General features: G+C 40.5%; 1 protein-coding gene across 1 annotated transcript in view; it reads right to left on the bottom strand.

Annotated features, from left to right (window-relative positions):
- The window catches only part of LOC117506417 (dedicator of cytokinesis protein 3-like), a 544,822-nt gene that overhangs the window by 45,085 nt on the left and 475,432 nt on the right, over positions 1 to 24,305 (bottom strand). Inside the window, exons 20-28 of the mRNA XM_034165920.1 lie at positions 20,802 to 20,899; positions 20,268 to 20,351; positions 19,256 to 19,356; positions 6,643 to 6,724; positions 4,988 to 5,158; positions 4,475 to 4,654; positions 2,386 to 2,578; positions 1,768 to 1,895; positions 1,215 to 1,361 (exon numbers count right to left, since the gene is read on the bottom strand). Of these exons, the coding sequence (XP_034021811.1) occupies positions 1,215 to 1,361; positions 1,768 to 1,895; positions 2,386 to 2,578; positions 4,475 to 4,654; positions 4,988 to 5,158; positions 6,643 to 6,724; positions 19,256 to 19,356; positions 20,268 to 20,351; positions 20,802 to 20,899 (1,184 nt within the window). The remainder of the gene's footprint in view (positions 1 to 1,214; positions 1,362 to 1,767; positions 1,896 to 2,385; positions 2,579 to 4,474; positions 4,655 to 4,987; positions 5,159 to 6,642; positions 6,725 to 19,255; positions 19,357 to 20,267; positions 20,352 to 20,801; positions 20,900 to 24,305) is intronic.

Here is a 24,305-nt window from a genome sequence, read left to right as displayed (position 1 = left end):
TTAACCACCAGAGGGTGCAGACGAGTTAAACCTTTCAGAACTGTTCTTGACATATGGAAGACCGATTTATCACAGGAGCATGGATTTGGATTCTGGAACAATGTTATGGAACACTGGCATTGCAAAGTGTTTCATTGCTTTACAAAGCTGTTTTCTTGTGATGACTCAGTTATGATGAGACTAGAAAACTTGTTATCACAAGAAAACTGTGTTAAAAACTGATGGGCGAGCATGTCCATTCCCGGCTTCTGGAACAAATGTCCAGGCTTTCAAAAGGGAAAACCACATGCAGCACTGATGGATGTTTAGCAGGACTTCAGTTGGCGTCAAGTGAGGCGAGTAAAGAGGTTAGGATGCATGTAATGAAAGATTTAAGGAGATGGAGGAGCGACAGCATGGATTCAGGGTGAGAAATAAAATCAAAATTCTTTATTTGAGCACCGTCTCAAAATCAGAGATTGTGTTGCTATGCTGTGTTCCACTGTATTCTGAACTCATAAAAAAGAAGCTCTGACTCGGAAATGTCCAATGGAATTAATGTTGAAAACTCGGGCAAGATCCATGAAGATTTAGTTTGACAATCTGACATCACAGCAATATGGCGGCGCACAGAGTGAGCCATAAGCCATATTAAGTTTTTGTCCGTTTCTACTTGTATGTAATGACTGATGGCAAGTTTCATGAAATAAATTTATCCGACAGGTGTTAACTTAAATTGTGGATTTTGGTGTTGCTCCCCAAACAAACTTGTGATGATCCTCTCCCACGAAGGTGGATGAAAATACCTCAAAGTCCTAAGTCATGAGTTTGCTACAGGCATCGAGGTTTTCCTGAGCAGATGTACTGGAATGCTCTTAAACTGTAAGTTGGAAATGCTGACTGGGAATTATCAACTTTGGGAATTATCAGTGGAACATAGCATTATTTTCGTGAATTATTTATTGAATTCACTACATTAAATAATGATTTGATGTCAATAAAACTTGTGCATCTTTGATCTGATGCTGAGAAATTTTGACAAAATTTTAATTCCTATTTATTTATCTATGAAAACACAACGCAGTAGGAGTGAACATATGAAGACATCCAGAGACGGTGCAGAATGCTGTATGACAGCACTCCACCCGTTGACAGAGACAAAAAGCTGATCGATTAATGACATCGATGGATGAATGGAGGGATGAGAAGTAGTAGTCGTATTGTTAGTTACTAACAGTGATCTCCGCGGTGCACTGCGGACAGCGCTGGCTCCTTACCGCCTCCTGCGACTGGCTCTTGCTCATGATTGACAGCAGGGTCTGCAGGAGAACGTCCAACAGGGACTCCACCATCATCTCCACCTCCTCCTGCACCGATGTGTCCTGGTGGAGGAGGAGGAGCGATGATGAAACAAAAGGAGGATCAGAAGAGAGGAAAGAAAACAAGGCCTGAAAGTAACTACAGTCAAACAAAATCTGTCAGTGTTCACAAACATCAGCAAATAAAACCTGATTTATAAGATGTTGGCTTAAGCCATTAAGCAGATCTAATCCAGAAGCTGCAGCAGGAGGCTTTGAGACTAGTTTTGCCAACTGTAAAACTGGTTTAAAGACGATTAAGCTTGATTTTAACTTACTTTAAGTGGCTGTTGATAATAAAATAAAAAACTAATTTGGATTGAAGACATTTAAAATTCATTTCATGACCATTTCCTGACATTTCACAGACTAAATGATTCACTTATTAATTATGAAACTGACTTAATTGGTTATTTATGGATTTAGTTACCAGTGAGCAGCTCTTGATGATGGAGAAAATGGAACCGAGGATTCCAGAGCAGATGAGAAGCTCCTTCTGCTGCCTCAGGTGGAGGTGGATGTGGTGCAGAACCACAGGAAGCAAGATCCGCCGGGACTCTGAGGGTCCCCACACACACACACACACACACACACACACACACACACACACACACACACACACGCAGAAGCTCTTCTCTGTAGTCATTTGATAAACTTCATTTTTAAACACTGATGAATTTGAAACTGTTTTCTGGATCTTGCATCAGAATTTAATGGGTTCTTACTTTGCTTACTTTCTGCCCCTCCACCACCTTTCGCATTTTTTAAAGAAGGGTCATAACTTTTATTTTTTGTGTGTGTGTGTGTGTGTGTGTGTGTGTGTGTGTGTGTGTGTGTGTGTGTGTGTGTGTGTGTGTGTGTGTGTGTGTGTAGTCCAGATAAAAAAAAAACAACAGAGAAGATGAAAATATGTTTTTAATATGTTCTTTGTGGATCATTTTGCACAGCACTGGTAGCGGCTCACCCCCCGCCCCCAATTTGAAATCCACCGCATTTAGTCACTGACATCTGGCACAAATCTCACAGACGTGATCAGTGAAGCCTTTACCAGGGAAGGAGAAGAGTCTGCTGTCCACAGTCCGGGCGATGGACTGAAGTTTGACCACGTCCATCGATTGTCCGATGTGTACCGTGGATGGCATGCTGCCCAGAGTGCCTCGCACAAACTCCGCCACTTCCTGCACCGTAAACATCTGCAGCATCTCATGAAAGATCGCTGGGAAGGAGTTCAGCAGAGCAGCCTGATGAACGAGAAGACGCATGAAGAAGAGAAAGGAGTGAGACAGTGAGAGAAGGTGAAGTGACAGTGGCACCAAAAAAATTGCTTTTTCAAATGACAGGGAGGGACATGCGTGAACACATTCCTCTGTGCAGAGAAAAATGTGACCATGCACAAGCAAATTCTGGAAGTTTCCTGTGTGAAAACCTGAATCATGGTGGAAATAGTGAGATGCTGAATTCCAAAACACTACTTTTTATTTAAATCTCATTCACAGTTTTTTCCAAACCTGTCTGAGAATTAAGTAGTTACAAAAAAAGAGTCTGTAAATGGTCTTGATTTGAAGACAGTAGGCAGACTTTTTCCTGAACCACTGCTTGGAAAAAGTGTCTTCTAGAGGAGGATTCTCTTAAACAGAAGGCCTGAAAGTTCAGCAACAATTTCCCAGAAGGTACATCTGAGATGCAAGCCTACATTTGGTGTTTCAGTGAAAGAAAATCCTCCTCTGTACCACTTCCTCATGAAGCTGTATAACTGGGGATACAAAATGCAAAACATGGACTACGCACCATTTCTCCAATCACAGCCACAGAAGACTATGACTTCTTCTGGGTTGTATGGGTGTCTTGGTGGCTTTCCTCACTCTTCTCCTTCTTGCACAGTCACTCAGTTTTTGAGAACTGTCTACTCCACACAGATTTACCATAAAGTGCCATATTGTTGGTATCTCTTCATAACTGATGTAAATAAAGTCCAAGACATATTCAGTGACTTGGAAATGTTCATGTATCCATCCCCTGCCTTGTCTGAAGAAAACTGGCAATAAAACTGATTATTTACAGGTATTATACCAAAGTGTTCCATTACTTATGTAACCCATCATCTTGGCATATATATTTTTAATTAATTTATATCAAGTTGTAGAGATTTACTTTCAGTGTGAGTTTAAGGATAATTTTAGAAATGTAAATTTATATATATATATATATATATATTTGTGTTTGAAACAGCACAAACAATTTAAAATGTGTGAAATACCAAGTGTTCCAATACTTTTGGAGGTCACTGTATTTATTCTGTAAGTGGGAATGTGTAGCCACATGTGAGGCTCTGAGGAGGTTTGATGAGGTGGAGCTGTGACTTCAGCTGTGACCAAGAACACGGTCACCGAGTTTCAGTGGAAGAACTAAGAGAAAAGATACTGTGATTCCTGTTTGGATGAACAACCATGTGGCATGAAGGGCTAATGGTCTGTAGGTTTAATGAAGTTCTGCAGTCAGCTTTCAAACCCTAAAGTCCAAGGTTTTGACCCCTCGAGGCCGAGGCATAAATAAAGAACAATTAAAATGGGTCACACAAAGATGGATGTTTACACCTAAAAAAGAGAAAGAAACAAGGGTTTATATCCAAAATGTGTATATCAAGAAACAGAAGTCAAGAACAGCAGTTATTTCCAGTAAATTAGTTCTATGTATTGTACAGGTTGTTTTGGTACCTAAATTGCATTTTGAAATTGGAAAATTCCATACGCATTGAAAATGCTTAGAATCTCCTTCAGGTGACCAAGACTTTGATCCCTCAAGGTCTGGAAAAAAAAGGGGGCCTTCAGGTACCTTAGAACTTAGGCTGGTCATCAAGACACTCCAATGATGAGCACCCCTCAGAGTTCAGGGGAGGAGCTTAACATGGTAATCAAAACTTGCTGCATGTTGGGCTTTGATGGCACATGTTTGGACTATTACATGTCTAAGGTTAAAGGACTGTGAAGTATGATGTTTACTGATCAACATCAGTGTAGAACAGTGTTCATGTGCCGTGAGTGCAGGCAGAGGTGAGAGGTTAGACTCATCTGTACAGGTGAATCAAGGTTCGGCACGCCACGTTAGCACAAGGGTTTTTCAGCCAGACGTCTACTTACTGACAATGGAGATGACTGTGGAGCATTGGCGCTCCAGGCCTGAGTGCAGCTCATTTGCACACTGGCAGGGGTCTGTCCTGTGGGCTGGACTTGGCCCGTGGAAGGCATTAGAGCTAAAGGAGTTGCAGGCCCAACACCAAAGCTGGGGACTTGATTTGGAGGTGAACAAGGGTGGGGGCTCTATGGTACATAGGAGTAAATGGAAGAGGCCCAGGAGGAATAATAGGGACCCAAAGGGTTGAGAGATGGATAGAGAAGGTAAAGGAAGGAAATCATCAAGATATAAATCACATAAAGCAAAACTAAAAGGAACACTAAAACAGAAACAAGCTGATGGACAAACACTATGTGATTAATGCTTATAAAGCATCAGGCAACTACAAGTATAAGGAGGAAAAACTCAAATCGCAAAAGGAGGTTTTGTCTAAACCACAAACAAATGCTTCTTAAGCAAACGTACACACAAAAAACCGAAGGCTTAGAAAAGAAACAGTTTCATATTCACGTCCTCACCTGTGTGAAGACGAGGGTCTCCGAGCTGCGGCTGTCCAGACTGAGGACGAAGCGGAGGGACTGAAAGAGCTCTTGAATGCTGGTACGAAATTGTTCCTCCTCCATACCGCAGGTCGCCCGAGAGTAAAGGATACGAGACTGAATGATAAACTTAAACAGGTACTCCAGGGCCTGACAGAGAGAGAGGAAAAAAAATCAAACATGCAAAATTCCTTGATACTGGGAAGATACCTTAAAGTTTATCTCAAAGTAGGTCGGCTTCCTGTTTAGGCTTCTAGAAGGGTCTACTGGTGTAAACCTAACAGGGTCATTCTGGTCATCTTGGTGCCCTAAAATTCAGAAAAGTGTCATTGTGACTGAAGGGGTGTAGGTTCAATCTCAATCTTGTATCCCATGCTCACAGGCCTCGTCTTTGTAGGTCAGTACACCCCGGGCAGATTGCAGTGGTCAACACAGTTCTTCTTGCATGGAGTTTTTCAACGGATTCTGGGTTATTTGGGGGCACTGAATCCGAATCTGGTGTTAGTTTTTGTCAATCACATCACGTTTTTGAGATATGAAAGCATATTTCTCGTATTAAGCGTTGAAGCAAAAGCTGCAGTCTCGCACACATCTTTGGCGCCATAAACGATATTACGGCTCTTGTTGACATTTTGCAAACCTGGTTTAAAAAACTATGCTTTTGAAGCTGCTTTTGTGTGTGATTAGTGGAGTCATGCTCATGAGCAAATGAACAACTTTTGCGCAAATCCATCAATACGGAACATGCAGATTTCCAAAAGAAATGTGATGTGATAGAGGACATCTGAGCTCAGATTTGGATTCAGCACCCCAAAATTACCCTAAATCAGTTCTCAAAGTTCATGCAAGATTTATTTATTTATTTATTTATTTTTGACCAGTGGTATAAACCTAGTTCTCATTTCCTTGTTGTTGTTGTTTTCCATTCGGCCGCTCTCGTTTTTTTGTTCTGGGTCACCACAGCAGATACAGCCAGATCCGCATTGGTATTTGGGACCACTTTTACGGCGGATGCCCTTTCTGACACAACTCCAGTTGGAGAAACACACACAGCCACTGGTGTTACAAAGAGGTCTCCCATCCAAGTAGCTACTAACCAGGCCCCACACTGCTTAGCTTCTGACATCTGACGGGATCAGACTGACACAGAGCAGACCGGCTGCGTCTAATTTTCATTTGCTTGAAGTTCATATAAAGCTCAATGACTACAAACATGAAGTCAAACTGACGGGACAACAATTTAGAGTATGTCAAGAATATTTCAATAAATATTTTACTGTAGTACCTCTGTGGCTTAAAGTCGACCAAAATCAATTAAAGGCGTCAGAGGGCTGATTATGGATTATGAATACTTATTGTCGGCAATACATGTAGCGAACTTTGAGGGACCATACAGCTTCGAGTAAGGTGGTGTTTTCTATATATGACTTCATTGTGACTTCATCAGGCAGAGTAATGATGGGTTAGTCCTTCACTTCTTAAAATGGGGGGTGAAAACCCTGACTTGGGTGGGTTGTGGTGGAATGGGATGTAACTGAGTACATAGTAAAAGTATTCAGACTCATCTCAAATCACTTCACACAGGATGAAACATGCAGTCAAACTCAGGATGTTTGTGCTGAACGGGTCCTCACCCTCATGGCTTCCTGTATGTGGTCCTGTCTGACCACCTCGGCAGAGCGGTCCATGTACCACTTCAGACAGCGGATCAGCTCTCTGAAACACAGCAACGTTCAGAACACGGCAACACTTCAAAGTCTCAGATCTTCTGAACGCCACCGTGTGGCGCTGTGCCAGAGGACAGACTGACCCGTCCTGGAAACAAACAAACAACTCTGCTCGCAGTTCATCAAATACCTCACTTCACAAAGTGCTGCATATCCAAACCAAAGAGTTTAAAATCACTACAAATACTTTTATGGCACACCTAAAGGCACAGACGATGAACTTTAACATTGCTCCGCCTTCATCTTTTAGTTGCATTAAAGTGCTCATGAATTACGTAACAATAAACAAAGCAATTGCACAAGCGGAGACTGTGATGCACCGCAACATGAAATATACTGTATACGCATTGCTGGAGAAATCATTATGTCTGTCAAACTGGATACAGTCTGATCCATAAGTATTTGGACATTGATAGTTTTTTTTTTCTGATTGTGCTGCTATACATCAGAAATGAAATGACGTGACTGTAGTGTCGACTTTCAGCTTTAATTCAAGGAGTTTAACAAATGGCACATTAGCCATTTAGGAATTACATCCGTTTGTGTACACTGTGGGTCCATTTCCAGAAGTACCGGGAAGTCATGTATCGACCCTGAGGTCTGTTGGTGTCGGTGCACATCTCTAGATTCCACAGCATGACGTCTACAAGGACGGGACCTCAGTCCAATGCAGGTTACTTCCTCAGCTAAGGCCAGTGCCGTTTTACAGCTGGGTGGACTGAGGTCCCGTCCTTGTAGACGTCATGCTGTGGAATCTAGAGATGTGCAAATGTTTTAGGCACATTTAATGCATCATAAAAGCATTAAAAAGTATGAAAACCTCATAAATATTCATAATTAAATTAAATGTGTGATGAATTTCAACTCTGGTAATAATCAAGAATTTTATTGTTATTATTATTATACTCATGGCAGTTAAACATCTAGAACCAGAGAGGGGAGAACGTTTGGCATCTTTTTTCTTTCTTTTTTTTATTGAACACCCCCCTCCCACCCTTCCCCCCATCTGCTGTACTCTGGATCTAGGGTATGACAAGTTTGCTCTTTTTTTTATTATTATTATTTTCATCTCTACTTTATAGCATTTTGTTTTGCTGGTACTTGGGTTAGTTCTTCGTTACAGGCTAGTCCAAGCTGTGTGTTGAGTTCTTGCTTAGAACCCTTCTGTTTGCTTACCAGCACAAAGACAAATATAAGGCTAGATGTGCTTTACAGTAATTTTGTATGTTTGAATACAGTACATGGTAAGAAAGGACAAGACTCAAATAGCGTTTCTACAAGAAACACACCTCACTGATGAGGAACATAAAAAATATTTAAGGGAGTGGGTTGTACAAGTCTATTTTTCATCATATTCAACAAACAAAAGGGGAGTAATACTATTAATACACAAGAAGCTTCCATTTACAGTTGCAGATATATTTAAGGATACAGATGGTAGAATCATTTTAATTAAGGGTATTCTTTATGGGTAAAAAATCTTGCTTGGTAACATATACGGCCCAAATGTAAATGATGAAGATTTCTTTGCAGTGCTGCTTAATCAAACTGCTGAGATGGACTGTCCAAATATACTCATAGGAGGTGACTTTAATTGTTCTTTGTGTACTGTTATGGACAGGTGTCCTCCCCAAAACACATAGTCTAAAAATGCTAGGGCAGTTAAAAATATCTCAGAAGAGTTAAATTTGATAGATATTTGGAGGCACTTTAATCCTTCATTGAAAAGTTACACTTTTCACTCTCTTCCACACTCAACAACATCGCGTATTGATTACATATTTTTGTCAGACCATCTGGTCCATTTAGTTGACAGATCATAGATAGGGACTATTGTATTGTCTGATCATGCTCCTGTTAGCTTGGCAATGCAACCACTTAAACCACTGGATCGTTCAGTTTCCTGGTGGTTGAATAGACTGTTGCTTTTAAATGAAGAGTTTGTCAAAGTACTTGAAGAACATACAGATTTTTATTTAAACTTTAATGATAACGATAATGCTGACCCTAGAATCGTATGAGATGCCTATAAAGCATATATACGTGGGATAGTAATATTATATTCTAGCCGTAAGAAGAAGAAGCGATTAGTAGAACAAACCAATATTGAAAACAATATAAAAAAAAACTTGAAGAGGATTATTTTGCATCTAAATCAGGTCAAGTCCTAGGGGAATTAAAATTTAGAGCTTCGCTTTCTGACATAATAACAAAGAAAGCTGAAAAGGATATGCTACTTGCATAACAGAGGCTTTTTGAATTTGGTAATAAATCAAATAATCTTTTGGCAAGATTTGCAAAAAAAAAAAAACTCTTTGGAGAGCAGCTTTATACAGGATGAAATTGACATCAGCATATGGATAATAAGCATATAAATAAATGTTTTAAACAATTCTATGAAAAACTATACACCTCTGAAGTCAACAATGATGTATTAATAGGGTATTTTTTGAGCAGCTTAAACATGCCTCAGATATCACCAGAACAAGCAAATTCATTAGAAGGACCTATAACAATGCTAGAAATTGAAAAGGCCATTTCATCTCTTCAATAAGGTAAATGTCCGGGTGCTGACGGATATCCCGTGGAATTTTATAAAATTTTAAAAGGAAAAATTAGTAAACCTTTACAGTGTGTTTTTAATACTTCCCTTGAACATTCTAAATTCTAAATTGTTCAGAGTATATGTACAACTAAATAAACATAAGTTAAGGTAAAATAAAATTCTATGTACATTGCAAACATTATTGTTATACCAAAAAAAAGATAAAGACCCAGAACAGTGTTCTTCATATCAACCAATTAGTTTACTGGGAGTAGACATGAAGATTTTATCTAAGATATTAGTCACTAGATTGGAAACGGTTGTGCCTGACATAATTAATATGGACCAAACCAGCTTTATAAAGGGGTGATTGTCATTGAATAATACTAGACGCTTATCAATATTATCCAACATTTTAATCATACTCAAATACTGGGACTCATTGTCTTAATAGATGCCGAAAAAGCCTTAGATCGCATTGAATTGGAATATGTTTGAAGTGTTAAAAAGTTTTGGATTTAAAGAAAATATTATAAATTGGGTAAATCTTCTATACAAAAAGCCTATGGCATCTGTTCTGACAAACGGCCTGCTGTCTGCACCTTTCAGACTGGGAAGAGGAATGGCCCAAGGGAGTTCACTTTCTCCTCTGCTGTTCAATTTGGCTATAGAGCCACTTGCGATAGCAATTAGGCAAAATGAGGATATCAAGGGAATTTTGATAGGGACAAAACAGCATAAAATTTTATTATATGCTGATGACATTCTTTTGACTTTGATAGATCCTGTAAAATCCATTCCGGCTCTAATCGACTGTATCAAGGAATTTGGGCAGATATCCAGGTACAAGGTAAATTATGGAAAATCAGAAATAATGCCTTTAACTGCTTACGACCAGGAAGAACCAACTTTTGTTAAACCATTTCAATGGGCTCTGTCTGGATTAAAGTACCCAGGAATACATATTACACCCAAAACGAGTCAGCTATATTCTGTAAATATTACTCCTGTAATTGGTCATATTAAAGAATAATTAACAGGTTGGAAGAAGCTTCCCATATTGTTCTTGGGAAGAGTCAACCTTATTAAAATGATAATCCTTCCCAAATTAATTTATCCAGTATCTATGATATTTGTCTTTTGTGACTCCAAAGATTTAGCTGAGATCAACAAAGCTATATCAAATTTTATTTGGGCAGCCAGAAAACCCAAAATTAAGAGTGAAACTTTACAACTTCCTAAAAACTTGTTGGGGAAGTGTCGTGACACGGACCCACAACAGGGGGCGTTAATGAAGGGACAATGGAATAGCCAAAAGGTAACAATTTAATGTTGTGAAGGTGCACAACGTAATACAGACAGATACAAATATGCGTTATATCAATCCGACAAAAGGTGACGTGTGGCAGGCTCGAAGATAGGAGACGTCCGGTGCGAGAAGAGCCGGATCCCACACAGCCCTCACCACCAACGGACCCGAAGAACACCGGAGCCGCCAAGCCCTGCGCCCCAGGTGGCCACTGTCTTCAGCAGTCAGACCCGGTACTGCTGGCAGAGAACAGAAACAGTTCTGGATGAGTGTGAGTTCACACACTCAGTAATCCCACAGTCTGTACACAGTTTGGAGGGAGAACCTCCACCTCCAGAAACAATATCACCCGTGCAGTTCCTGTCAGTCTCTTCCCTGGAAGGAGTGAGAGGCGAAAAACGTCGCACTCCCACTATCCGCCAATCCAGCTTCAGACAGAGTCCACAGGAAAACGGCTGCACACAGAACAATGTTTAGATACAATAAATTACAGCAGAGAAGTTACCTGTATGGTAGAAGATTTATTGGCGAGGAGGTGGAGTTGCAGTCCGGTCTTTGTAGTGGTGGTGATGGGTGACAGCTGGTGTTAATAGGTGACAGCTGTCACCTCCCGCGGCTCCAACGCCCTCTTGTGCTTGGAGCCCGCACTCCAAGCAGGGCGCCATCTGGTGGTCGTGGGCCAGCAGTACCTCCTCTTCAGCGGCCCACACAACAAAACTTAGGTGGTTGGGGTTTACATAAAGTTGAGAATTATGTAGTTTATACTCATGCAAGGATTATTTCATTGTGGGCTACTCAAAGATGTGACTTGCCATGGCTTGAGATTGAGGAAAACGTTTGTCGACCCTACCATCCCATAAACTTATTAGATAAACAAAATAGGGAATTGCCACTTGTTATCAAGGATCACTTTTTGATTACTAATACCATTAGGGCATGGGGCATCCTGAGAAAAATGTTTGGTCAGACTAAGAAATTGTCTTCATTGACAACTCTGGTTGACAACCCAGACTTGATGGCAGACGGGGCTGGTCCTAATCTTAAATCATGGCAAGAAGCTGGCATCGGGAGAATACATGATCTATGGGACAAGGGGAAATTTAAGATTTTTGAGAATTTACGGGGACAATATAACATTAATTCTAGGGATTTTTATGAATATAACTTCAGACAACTTCAGACAACTTTATTGATCCCAAAAAATGGCAATTACATTTACACTCCAATTACCTCAGACAAGATACAGCAATTAATCCACAATTATTACTTGTTTACCATAATAATAGCACACATCAAAATTAAAGACAACACATATACATTTGACATTGTTTATGTGTACTAAACTTGAAGCAGTCCATCATCCGAATTGAGGTAAAGTGGGTGAAGGCTGCTGCAACTGGAGTCGCGCCGCCGCTAGCTTTGGAGGAACGGGGACCTGCCGCAGCTTAAAAACTGCGAACCCATGGAGGGGGAAGGGGTGGCGTGAGCAGTGGTCAGGATAGGGTAAGTGATGGGGGAGCAGGAAGGGAGGTAAAGGGAAAAATGGAGCATGCTTCAGTCTTGTCCATGTGTAAGTCTGTCAGTTTATTGTCTTTGTGGGTTGAGATAAGAAGGAGCCGAATAATCTCACCAGAGCCTGAAGACATTCCTCTGGAGGAAAACATTGGACAATTTGTCCTTAAGGCTAGATAAGCCTGGAGTGTTGTGGTTGAGCAGTGAAAAACACTTTTAACAGTTCCACTTGAACAACCAAATCCCAATTATGAATTAAGAATATTCACCGGCCTCCGAAACCTTCAGCTTCAACTGCAAGGCACACATCAGCTCCAAGATGTCATCCAATTTGCATCTGAGTTCAAGAGTCAATGTAGTCTGAGAATGCACTGCCTTGCCAACCTCGTTAATCATGACGGACAAGCGAGGGGCCGTGGTTCTTGATGCCGCCGTCTTGCCAATTTTCCGGTACATCAGGGCAGCACATACGCCAAAAAGTACCAGCCCTGCTACCATGAGACCAAAAATGAATAAATCCTCGATGTCCTCAACGGAGAAAGGCGCCAAGCATGCAACACGCCAAGACCCCCAGGAGTCGAGGACATAGCCCGCAGGATACGTGCCATCTGGGCTGGTAGGATCCCCCAGTCCTGACCTTCTTGTAGAAAAAATGGTGTCAATAGCATTCAGAGACCAGCTGATCAATTCCATGGTTAATCCAATAGTAGTCCAATAGATCCAGAATCCAATATAATTTGAGGAATTCACAGTCTGGTGAAGTAGGGACTTGAAGGTCAAAGGCAGAGAACAGAGATAAGGGAGAGTGGAGGAGATGTAACCGCCCTCGTCGGAGTCCCAAGCTGTAAGCTAAATATATGGCATTACATCAAGACAAAAATGGAATTGTTGGAGTTTCCAGGGAATTGTTTTTTACTTGAAAAAAATATTTTGGACTGTCATAAACGTGGGCGATTTGTGTCAAGATTTTATCCCGAGCTGCAAATTTTAAAGAAGGATCGACTAGAAAAACTGCATTCAACCTGGAACACAGAATTAACACAATAATCAATTTAGAATCATGGGAGGAAATCTTGCTGCTGCCTTCTAAAATATCTATATGTAACCGATATAAAGAAATGCAATACAATATTTTGCATAATGTATATATACCTCCTAGCATATGCTGCAAATACACACTGGGAATATCACCAATTTGTTCTAAATGCAAGTTAGCTACAGGGCGGGACAAGATTTCATTGCTTGTAGGAGTGTAAAATTATTGGGGTATTTTGGCAGGCTGTATGCAGGTACATTAGTTTAGTAATAGGAAAGATGCTCCTTCCCAGTCCTTTGTCTTCTAGGGCTCATATCTGAGGACCTCAACCCTCATAAGGAAATAATAAAATTTTTTCTGATGCTGGCTAGAAAGTCCATAATGGTAAAATGGGCTGGGGCTGATGCCCCTTCTGTACAGACATGGAACAATTTAATTTCAGAAGTTATAGGCCTAGAAAAATAAGGTATTGCCTTGCTGGAAAATTTCAAGCTTTTAAGAAATAGGAAAATTGTTGGACTGTCTTAAAATTAAAAGGACAATATTGTAAAGATAGGTCAATATTGTAAAGAGAATTTCTTTGTTTCATTCATATTTGCTGTAAATTACCCATGTTTGCTCTTGTGCTATAATTTGTAATTGTGCTGTGTTGGTGTTTTCATTTATTTTTTGATGCATTTGTTTTGTTACTGTTTGTATAAACAATGAAAATGCTCAATAAAAATAATATTAAAAAAATGCCACCAATTTGAAGTTGAAGGTGCAGAAGAGACCATCTTCCTGACACACATCTACACTGTTCTATGTTTTGGCCTGATGCCTTGTTTCTTTTGACTTTAAAGCAAGGCTGTAACAAAGATAAAAAAAAAAAAACAAACAAACTATGGCTTCACACAATTTGGCGCTCAAAATGCAGGCAATAGTGTTTCAGAGCATTATAAATTTAAAAATCTAGCTGGACCCGCTCTCCCCTATCCTGCAGCACTCAGCACATGGCTCACTGCAACTTTAGCAGCTGTAACAGAACTTTCCCCCCAGCGCTTGGTGCGATGCACATTGCAGGAGAAATTTAGCGGCTGTAAGAGAACTTTCCCCCAGCGCTTGGTGCGCGGCACACTGCAGAAGAACTTTAGTGGCTATACGAGAACTTTTCCCCCAAGACGTTTTCCCATACGCGCAATGATCCACACCCGAGAACAGACGCGGTTTTTGATGCGGGTGAAGCGGGCAGCTGCCTGGGGTGCATTTTTTCATGACACACAGGGGGCAGCACAAACACTTTAGAAAAAATAAGTAATCACTGTGTGGGGATGGGAATTAGCAAACTGGTGCCCCCTCCCTGCAGCTGTAGGTGCCCCTGCTTGCTGAGCTGCACAGAATAGAACCAGTGTAAAACGTTTGGCGGTTCTTTCCTGCGTTGTCCCCTGGGACAGCCACTCTGCTCCGCTTTGACGGACGGATCATCTTGCAGTGCTCCCATTTCTCTGCTGTTCTGCTGATCGTGCTGTCTGGTGACAAAGTCCACTTAGGACGCAGCACAGAACCAGAACTCCAGCCCAGAACAGGCGTTTGAAAGCGAACAGACAGAGTGTAAGAACGGGTTTGAATTTCACCAGAGAGGACAATCTACCCACTCATGGAAAAAAATGTTTGCAGAAGGAGAACCTGCATATTGACGGTTTAGAAATTGAGCTGCGTTCACATTACTAGCTGAAGTGACTTGAATAATTAATTGTATTGCATTTTACAGTATCTTGTGTTTAATATTTAAACAACTGAGGTATGTTGGACCGGTTTACAGAACTAGATTAAATGAATATAGTAGAGTGTGAATGTGCCAAATCAAATGATTTGATGTGAGATTTGACTTCCTTACTGTTTTATGAACTGTCTGAACAGCTCAAGTTTAATTTATGTGTTTTTCTTGTTACCTTCCTTTGTGTATGTGCTCAGAGATCAGATTCAGTTCTGATTTCATTCTGCTTTCTACGTACGTCATCACTGGTGATATGATGGCTGTAAGATCAGATAACGGTCACTTACAAACAGGAAAAACCAAAACAAAAAAGATTCAGGAACAAATATCACAAGAACTCAGAAATGGATGGACTATCATCAGAAACTGTAACGATGAAACCAGGGCCAGAAGGAAAGTGTGCACTGCAGAATCACTGGCATCCACAACAGGCGTCTGTCTTCATATGTCAGAAATGTCCAACAGAGGATGTAAATCTAAGCTTGATCCACCCAGTCAAACAAGATGATCCTTCAGGTGCTACACCATAGTCAATATGACTGACAGTTGACAACAGATATAAATCAGTAACAAAATGATGAGGCTACTTTAAACCTTTAAAAACAGAACTGTTTAAGGTGGTTTTACAAACATCAAGCTAAATATTTAGCTAAATGTTGAGACAAATATGCACCTTAATAAAAGAGCTAATCGTTTCTCCCTAAAAGACAGATTAATATAGCGTCTAATGACAGACATTTAGTATGTGAGGCCGTGTTTATTCAAATTTGCAATTTGTGGATGTTTTGTACAACCCCTGGCAAAAATTATGGAATCACTGGCCTCGGAGGATGTTCATTCAGTTGTTTAATTTTATAGAAAAAAAGCAGATCACAGACATGACACAAAACTAAAGTCATTTCAAATGGCAACTTTCTGGCTTTAAGAAATACTATAAGAAATCAAGAAAAAAATTGTGGCAGTCAGTAATGGTTACTTTTATAGACCAAGCAGAGGGAAAAAAATATGGACTCACTCAATTCTGAGGAATAAATTATGGAATCACCCTGTAAATTTTCATCCCCAGAACTAGCACCTGCATCAAATCAGATCTGCTTGTTAGTCTGCATCTAAAAAGGAATGATCACACCTTGGAGAGCTGTTGCACCAAGTGGACTGACATGAATCATAGCTCCAACACGAGAGATGTCAATTGAAACAAAGGAGAGGATTATCAAACTCTTAAAAGAGGGTAAATCATCACGCAATGTTGCAAAAGATGTTGGTTGTTCACAGTCAGCTGTGTCTAAACTCTGGACCAAATACAAACAACATGGGAAGGTTGTTAAAGGCAAACATACTGGTAGACCAAGGAAGACATCAAAGCGTCAAGACAGAAAACTTAAAGCAATATGTCTCAAAAATCGAAAATGCACAACAAAACAAATGAGGAACGAATGGGAGGAAACTGGAGTCAACGTCTGTGACCGAACTGTAAGAAACCGCCTAAAGGAAATGGGATTTACATACAGAAAAGCTAAAAGAAAGCCATCATTAACACCTAAACAGAAAAAAACAAGGTTACAATGGGCTAAGGAAAAGCAATCGTGGACTGTGGATGACTGGATGAAAGTCATATTCAGTGATGAATCTCAAATCTGCATTGGGCAAGGTGATGATGCTGGAACTTTTGTTTGGTGCCGTTCCAATGAGATTTATAAAGATGACTGCCTAAAGAGAACATGTAAATTTCCACAGTCATTGATGATATGGGGCTGCATGTCAGGTAAAGGCACTGGGGAGATGGCTGTCATTACATCATCAATAAATGCACAAGTTTACGTTGATATTTTGGACACTTTTCTTATCCCATCAATTGAAAGGATGTTTGGGGATGATGAAATCATTTTTCAAGATGATAATGCATCTTGCCATAGACCAAAAACTGTGAAAACATTCCTTGCAAAAAGACACATAAGGTCAATGTCATGGCCTGCAAATAGTCCGGATCTTAATCCAATTGAAAATCTTTGGTGGAAGTTGAAGAAAATGGTCCATGACAAGGCTCCAACCTGCAAAGCTGATCTGGCAACAGCAATCAGAGAAAGTTGGAGCCAGATTGATGAAGAGTACTGTTTGTCACTCATTAAGTCCATGCCTCAGAGACTGCAAGCTGTTATAAAAGCCAGAGGTGGTGCAACAAAATACTAGTGATGTGTTGGAGCGTTCTTTTGTTTTTCATGATTCCATAATTTTTTCCTCAGAATTGAGTGATTCCATATTTTTTTCCCTCTGCTTGGTCTAAAAAAGTAACCGTTACTGACTGCCACAATTTTTTTTCCTGATTTCTTATAGCGTTTCTTAAAGACAGAAAGTTGCCATTTGAAATGACTTTAGTTTTTTGTCATGTCTGTGATCTGCTTTTTTTCTACAAAATTAAACAACTGAATGAACATCCTCCGAGGCCGGTGATTCCATAATTTTTGCCAGGGGTTGTATATTGGAGCCTTCTGATGTCATTTGCAATTTCAGGGGCACTTCTAAAATATTAAAAATAACAATAAATAAGAAAAACTGGCTGTTTGTGCAAAATTTTGAACTTTTGGGGGGGGGGGGGGGGCGCTCGGAGGGGGTCTTGCCCGTGAAAATGCACGTCATGAGGAATGGAAAAAAAACTGCAGTGTGAAACTGTGACAATTTTCTTTTCTTGTCCACAATAACAGACGATAGTCTAGTAGTGACTTTAATCAGCAGAAAAGTGAGTCATGATTGACATCTTTAAATGGGTTTGACTGAGGTTGATGAACAAAATGATCATTTCTGTAGGTTGATTTTGGACCCACTGCGGGTCCAAAATCAGTAATGATCATCACTTCTGATCATTAGAAATGATCAGAAATTTTCCCATTACATGCCCTTGGAAACAGCATAACAGCCCAACTGCAGTGTAATTTTTTTCATGCAGCAGTGTAATGGGCATTGACGTTGTTATAATGCTGGTGAGAACCATGATGGTGAATGTAATATTTTTGTTAAAGCCTTTGAATTACAGCTGAAAGTCCAGGGTTCTAGCTAGGATAAAATTTTAGCGCAGTGGTAATGTCGAGGGAGCGAAGCAATCGGGGGGGGGCGGAGGCGTTAGGGGGGCAGCTTTTGAAAATTCAAGCTAAAAATTGGCCATTCTAGGGGTACCCAAAGGCGAAAAGCCAGGTACGACAGCCCAAGTGCCTTCATCATGTCCAGAAGGCTGGGGAAGTTTGTTGAGTGGGCAATCTCATTCTGGGTTAGCCAGTACATGGCTCTCAGTGAGGCAGTGAGTCCGTGGACATTTTAAAGTCAAGACTTAAAACCTATTTTTATTCTCTTTCTTATGGGTAGTTTTTATTTTATGTTTTATTCTTTTACTTCTGTTTTTACTTTGGTATTAGAATTTTTTTTTAATTTATTTATTTTAATTTTTTATGTTGAACTGTTCTGTGTGAGGCACCTTGAGATGGTTTTTGTTGTAAATTGGCTCTTTATAAGCTGATTAAATTGAAATTGAACATTTTATTGAGTCTTAAAGTAAATAAATATGAAATTGGTTACTGGATCCTTAAACTCTGGACATAATAAACTCTACATGGTGGATCCTTGATCTCTGGACATAAACAGAAATAAAATCTGTCAAAAGCATTTCCTTTCAGACATTATTATTGGCATGAATGTCTTTCCATACCTATGAGCTGAGCTCTTGCAGCTGTGCTTCAGGTCAGGTTTATAAAGAATGCAGGATGTCTCATTTTGGGAGGAAAAAACGTTTTAGTCGATTGTAGTTTATTGTCTGTATTGCAACGTTTGTAAGAGGTGTCATTTTATTTAAAGTGGCAATTCGTTTTGAAGTTATTAATTCCGAGCAGACTCTGTTTCAGCAGAGAGCCGCGCAGCGTTTGAAGTTGTGACAACGGAACGGAGGACAATTCTCGTTTGTTGACTGCAGCAAGCCAAGTTAGTGACTTTAATACACACAAAAGTGACTCATGATATTTTAATGGCTTTGAGAGGGGTTAAGAAGCGGACTTTCTGAATAGCAGCGAATCAAAGAGCCATGAGCCATTGAATCGAAGCATTGCTTCATTGATTCACGCTTCAAACTGGAGTCGTGCTGCAGAAACGGTTGATTACAGACCCGTTACGCTGTATTGAAAATAAGCGTAACAGTCCAAAATAAGCGTAGCGGTCTAAAATTATAGCGTAACGGGCCGTAACACAACTTTGCGCTAGCGAGAACCCTGAAGTCAACACTATACGCACATCTTTATGGCTCCATTTTAACTTCACTGTCACTGTCCAGTTATTTATGGACCTGGATGTAAATTCTGGAGAAGCCAGTGATTCACCCACTTGTAGGCCAACGCTCCAGCAAAATGCTTCTGGATGTAAGTGTCCATCACCGGCCTGAAGTGGTAGTATTTACTGTCCCTGAGGAGGTTTATAATGAATACCTGAGAGAGAGAGAGAAATTTGAGGAAAGGTTCAAAGCTATACATTTGAGAGGGGTGAATTTAAAGGGGGTCATATTGTGTAAAACTGTTTTTAGTTGCTTTTTACAGTTAGTTGTGGTGTTTTATGGTGTGTTTATGTTCAGATCTGTGGGTTGTGTTACGGTGGTACATACACTCACCGGCCACTTTATTAGGTACACCTTTTGACTTCAGAACTGCTTTAATTCTTCATGGCATAGATTCAGTCAAGTGTTTAGAAACATTCCTCAGAGATGTTGGTCCATATTGACATGATGGCGTCACACAGTTGCCCATTCTACTCTGACCTCTGACATCAACAACACATTTACAACCTCACAATTGTCGCTCACTGGATATCTTCTCTTTTTTGGACCATTCCCTGTAAAGCCTAGAGATGGTTGTGTGTGAAAATCCCAGTATATCAGCAGTTTCTGAAATACTCAGATCAGCCCATCTGCCACCAACAACCGCGCCACGTTCAAAGTCACTTAAACACACTTTCTTCTCCATTCTGATGCTCAATTTGAACTTCAACAAGTCGTCTTCGACACATCTAAATGACTAAATGCATTAAATTGCTGCCATGTGATTTGATGATTAGCTATTTGTTTTAACAAGCCATTGAATAGGTGTACCTAATAAAGGGGCAAATAAGTGTATTTAACCTTACTGAAAATGTGTATAAAATGAGCCTTTTAAAATGTATGTTATCATTTGTAATAAGAAGAAATTTGGTCAAACATTGAATATCACTACAGGCATATTCAGAATCTTATGTTTAAAAAGACATTTCTATTAAAATTACTTCAGCAACTGTACGTGGACAGACTTGTTTGCATCTCAAAGATCAAGTCTGAGGTTGTCAGTGCCATAGAAAATCATACACATACCAATGACTGAAAGACTAGCGGTCCGTATTTGTCGGTGTTGTCATCCAGGATGGAGAATAAGGTATCCAGGATGTCCTGAAGAAACTGTTAAACAAAAACAGTTCAAGACACAAGTTAATAAAAGAACCTTTATTATCATTCCGTGAGACGACAGCAAAGATTAACTAGGACAAGAGTGCAATAAGCAACAAAAATACAAGTCTGTATTTGTAACCATGCTTTAGGTATTTGTATGATTGTTATCTGTTATTTGTGTTACTCGGACAATTTAATGAATCTAATAGTTCACATTTTAAAGAGCAGGTTTCTCATTCTACATTTACATGTGCAAACATTTGGTTTTTTTTTTTCACACACAATAATTTGGTTTTACAGGTCAAAGCTCTGGTTATCTGTTTAGATAGTTATTTTTGTGTGTGGCGCCCCCTGGTGTTGCAGTTCACTACTGGCCCCCTGTCTTTGAGTAATGAAGCAAACAAAAACCTCAAAGCAAAAATAAACCCCACAAATGTTTTTATTTAAACTAAAGCGCACCTTGACAATCTCCTCTCCACTGACGTGTCGTAGTCGACCGAGTATGTCCATCACGCGGTCTGGATGGGCTTTCCACTTCAACAGGGCCAGAAGGTCCACTGGGAGAGACACCAGAAAAGACATATGTACATGCCAGCTCCAGAGTTCAAAAGGTACTCAAATTTATTCAAACGTATCCAAGCTCATTCCAAACATAAGATGTCTGTAAGAACCACACACCTAGAAACTTCACTCGTGTGATTAGAGACTATTCCTAAAACTGTGAACTTGTAGCTCCTTTGAGGACCACACAGCAGACTGCTGCTCTATTCTGATTCTCCAGATACATCACCGTCATGATGTTTTACGTTAGTGTTGAATCATTCTGCGTCATTCAGTCATGAGTTTGTGCATTTGATGGATCACACTGAGTTTTTCCAGTGCAAACCTGGAGAAAATTAAATCCAGCAACAGGATCCTGTCACTGTTTTAAAGTGGTTCATCTAATCTCCAACATCATCACCTTCATCGCCAGTGTTGTCAAAGTAACTTTGAAAAGTTACTTCATTAGTTACTTTATACAGTTACTTCATTAGCAGCAGTGGACAACTTGTCAGCAGCTGCTGAAACATTGAATCTCACTACAGGCATATGCAGAATCTTATGTTTAAAAAGAAGTTTCTATTCAAATTACTTCAGCAACTGTACGTGGACAGTCTTGTTTGCATTGCAAAGATCAAGTCTGCGGTCATCAAACATTAAGGGGTCTTAATGTTTATTAATTTATCAAGCAAAAGTTTCAAACATTGTTCAGACCCCTTCCATAGCTTGGGAATAGCTTGGGAATAAAGTAACTCATAATCTAACTTGGTTATTTTTAAGATTTAGTGATTAGTTACTTTGCTGATTGCTCAGTCTTAAGAGTGACCAAGTTAGATTACTACACTCAACAAAAATATAAATGCAACACTTTTGGTTTTGCTCCCATTTTGTATGAGATGAACTCAAAGATCTCAAACTTTTTCCACATACACAATATCACCATTTCCCTCAAATATTGTTCACAAACCAGTCTAAATCTGTGATAGTGAGCACTTCTCCTTTGCTGAGATAATCCATCCCACCTCACAGGTGTGCCATATCAAGATGCTGATTAGACACCATGATTAGTGCACAGGTGTGCCTTAGACTGTCCACAATAAAAGGCCACTCTGAAAGGTGCAGTTTTGTTTTATTGGGGGGGATACCAGTCAGTATCTGGTGTGACCACCATTTGCCTCATGCAGTGCAACACATCTCCTTCGCATAGAGTTGATCAGGTTGTCAATTGTGGCCTGTGGAATGTTGGTCCACTCCTCTTCAATGGCTGTGCGAAGTTGCTGGATATTGGCAGGAACTGGTACACGCTGTCGTATACGCCGGTCCAGAGCATCCCAAACATGCTCAATGGGTGACATGTCTGGTGAGTATGCCAGCCATGCAAGAACTGGGACATTTTCAGCTTCCAAGAATTGTGTACAGATCCTTGCAACATGGGGCCGTGCATTATCCTGCTGCAACATGAAGTGATGTTCTTGGATGTATGGCACAACAATGGGCCTCAAGATCTCGTCACGGTATCTCTGTGCATTCAAAATGCCATCAATAAAATGCATCTGTGTTTTTCGTCCATAACAGACGCCTGCCCATACCATAACCCCACCGCCACCATGGGCCACTCCATAAAATTGACATCAACCGCTCACCCACACGACGCCACACACGCTGTCTGCCATCTGCCCTGGACAGTGTGAACCGGGATTCATCCGTGAAGAGAACACCTCTCCAACGTGCCAAACGCCAGCGAATGTGAGCATTTGCCCACTCAAGTCGGTTACGACAACAAACTGGAGTCAGGTCGAGACCCCGATGAGGACGATGAGCATGCAGATGAGCTTCCCTGAGACGGTTTCTGACAGTTTGTGCAGAAATTCTTTGGTTATGCAAACCGATTGTTTCAGCAGCTGTCCGAGTGGCTGGTCTCAGGCGATCTTGGAGGTGAACATGCTGGATGTGGAGGTCCTGGGCTGGTGTGGTTACACGTGGTCTGCGGTTGTGAGGCTGGTTGGATGTACTGCCAAATTCTCTGAAACGCCTTTGGAGACGGCTTATGGTAGAGAAATGAACATTCAATACACGAGCAACAGCTCTGGTTGACATTCCTGCTGTCAGCATGCCAATTGCACGCTCCCTCAAATCTTGCGACATCTGTGGCATTGTGCTGTGTGATAAAACTGCACCTTTCAGAGTGGCCTTTTATTGTGGGCAGTCTAAGGCACACCTGTGCACTAATCATGGTGTTTAATCAGCATCTTGATATGGCACACCTGTGAGGTGGGATGAATTATCGCAGCAAAGGAGAAGTGCTCACTATCACAGATTTAGACTGGTTTGTGAACAATATTTGAGGGAAATGGTGATATTGTGTATGTGAAAAACGTTTTAGATCTTTGAGTTCATCTCATACAAAATGGAAGCAAAACCAAAAGTGTTGCATTTATATTTTTGTTGAGTGTAATTACCTTATTAGTTGCAAGTTTTTGGCAGCTTCTAATAAAGTATCTGCATAAAGCTGCTAATGAAGTAACTGCATAAAGCAACTGTATAAAGCAACTAAAAAAAAGTTACTTTTCAAAGTTACTTTGACAAAACACAAAAATTTGAGAGATTAGACTATTCGTATGGAAACCCATCTCCATTAAGCATTAAAGGTGAGGTCGTAGAGAGAGTCTCTTGTTTTAAATATCTGGGTACCTGGATTACTGAGGATCTTAAATGGGAAATAAACACATCTGCTGTGGTTAAAAAGGCGCACCAGTGGCTTTACTTTTTGCACACGTTTAAGAAAAACAACCTGTCTGCTGAGCTGCTCAAGGCCTTTTATCACTGCTCCATCGAGAGTGTTTTAACATAGTGTACGACAGCATGGGTTGCTAACTGCTCTGAAAACAATAAGAAATCCATTAGATGAGTCATAAGAACGGCGGAAAAAAAAAATCATCGGACTCCCTCTACACTCATAGGATGATATTTTTAGACCCGCTGCCTCTGCTGAGCAAGCAATATTCTGCAGGATGGAAACACCCCTCACACAACCTCTTCTCTCTGCTTCCATCCAGCAGACGTATCGGGCTTTCAAAGCCCCCACCACAAGGCTGCAAAACAGCTTCTTTCCTACAGCCATTACTGAACTTGTCCAGACATGCCCAGGCTCCAGTCAGAACAACTGTATCGCTTTAATCAGAACAATGGTGGACATGTGCATTATGGAACTAAGATAATGTGGGACCAGTGCAACATGAGACTTATGTTTGTTTGGGATAGACTTGTGTCTGTTATGGGACGTCACAATTTAGAGATTTCTGAGCTCACCACCACCCCACCCCCAATCTCCTGATGCTCTTAATATTTACTGGGGTGTGTGTGTGGGTGGGAGTGGATGTGTGCATCTGAGAGTGTGTGTGGGTAAATTATATGTGAGTGTGA

The sequence above is a fragment of the Thalassophryne amazonica genome, chromosome 3 (genome assembly GCF_902500255.1).
Source record: "Thalassophryne amazonica chromosome 3, fThaAma1.1, whole genome shotgun sequence".
NCBI lineage: Eukaryota > Metazoa > Chordata > Actinopteri > Batrachoidiformes > Batrachoididae > Thalassophryne > Thalassophryne amazonica.
This window is presented reverse-complemented; position numbering and strand designations above follow the sequence as displayed.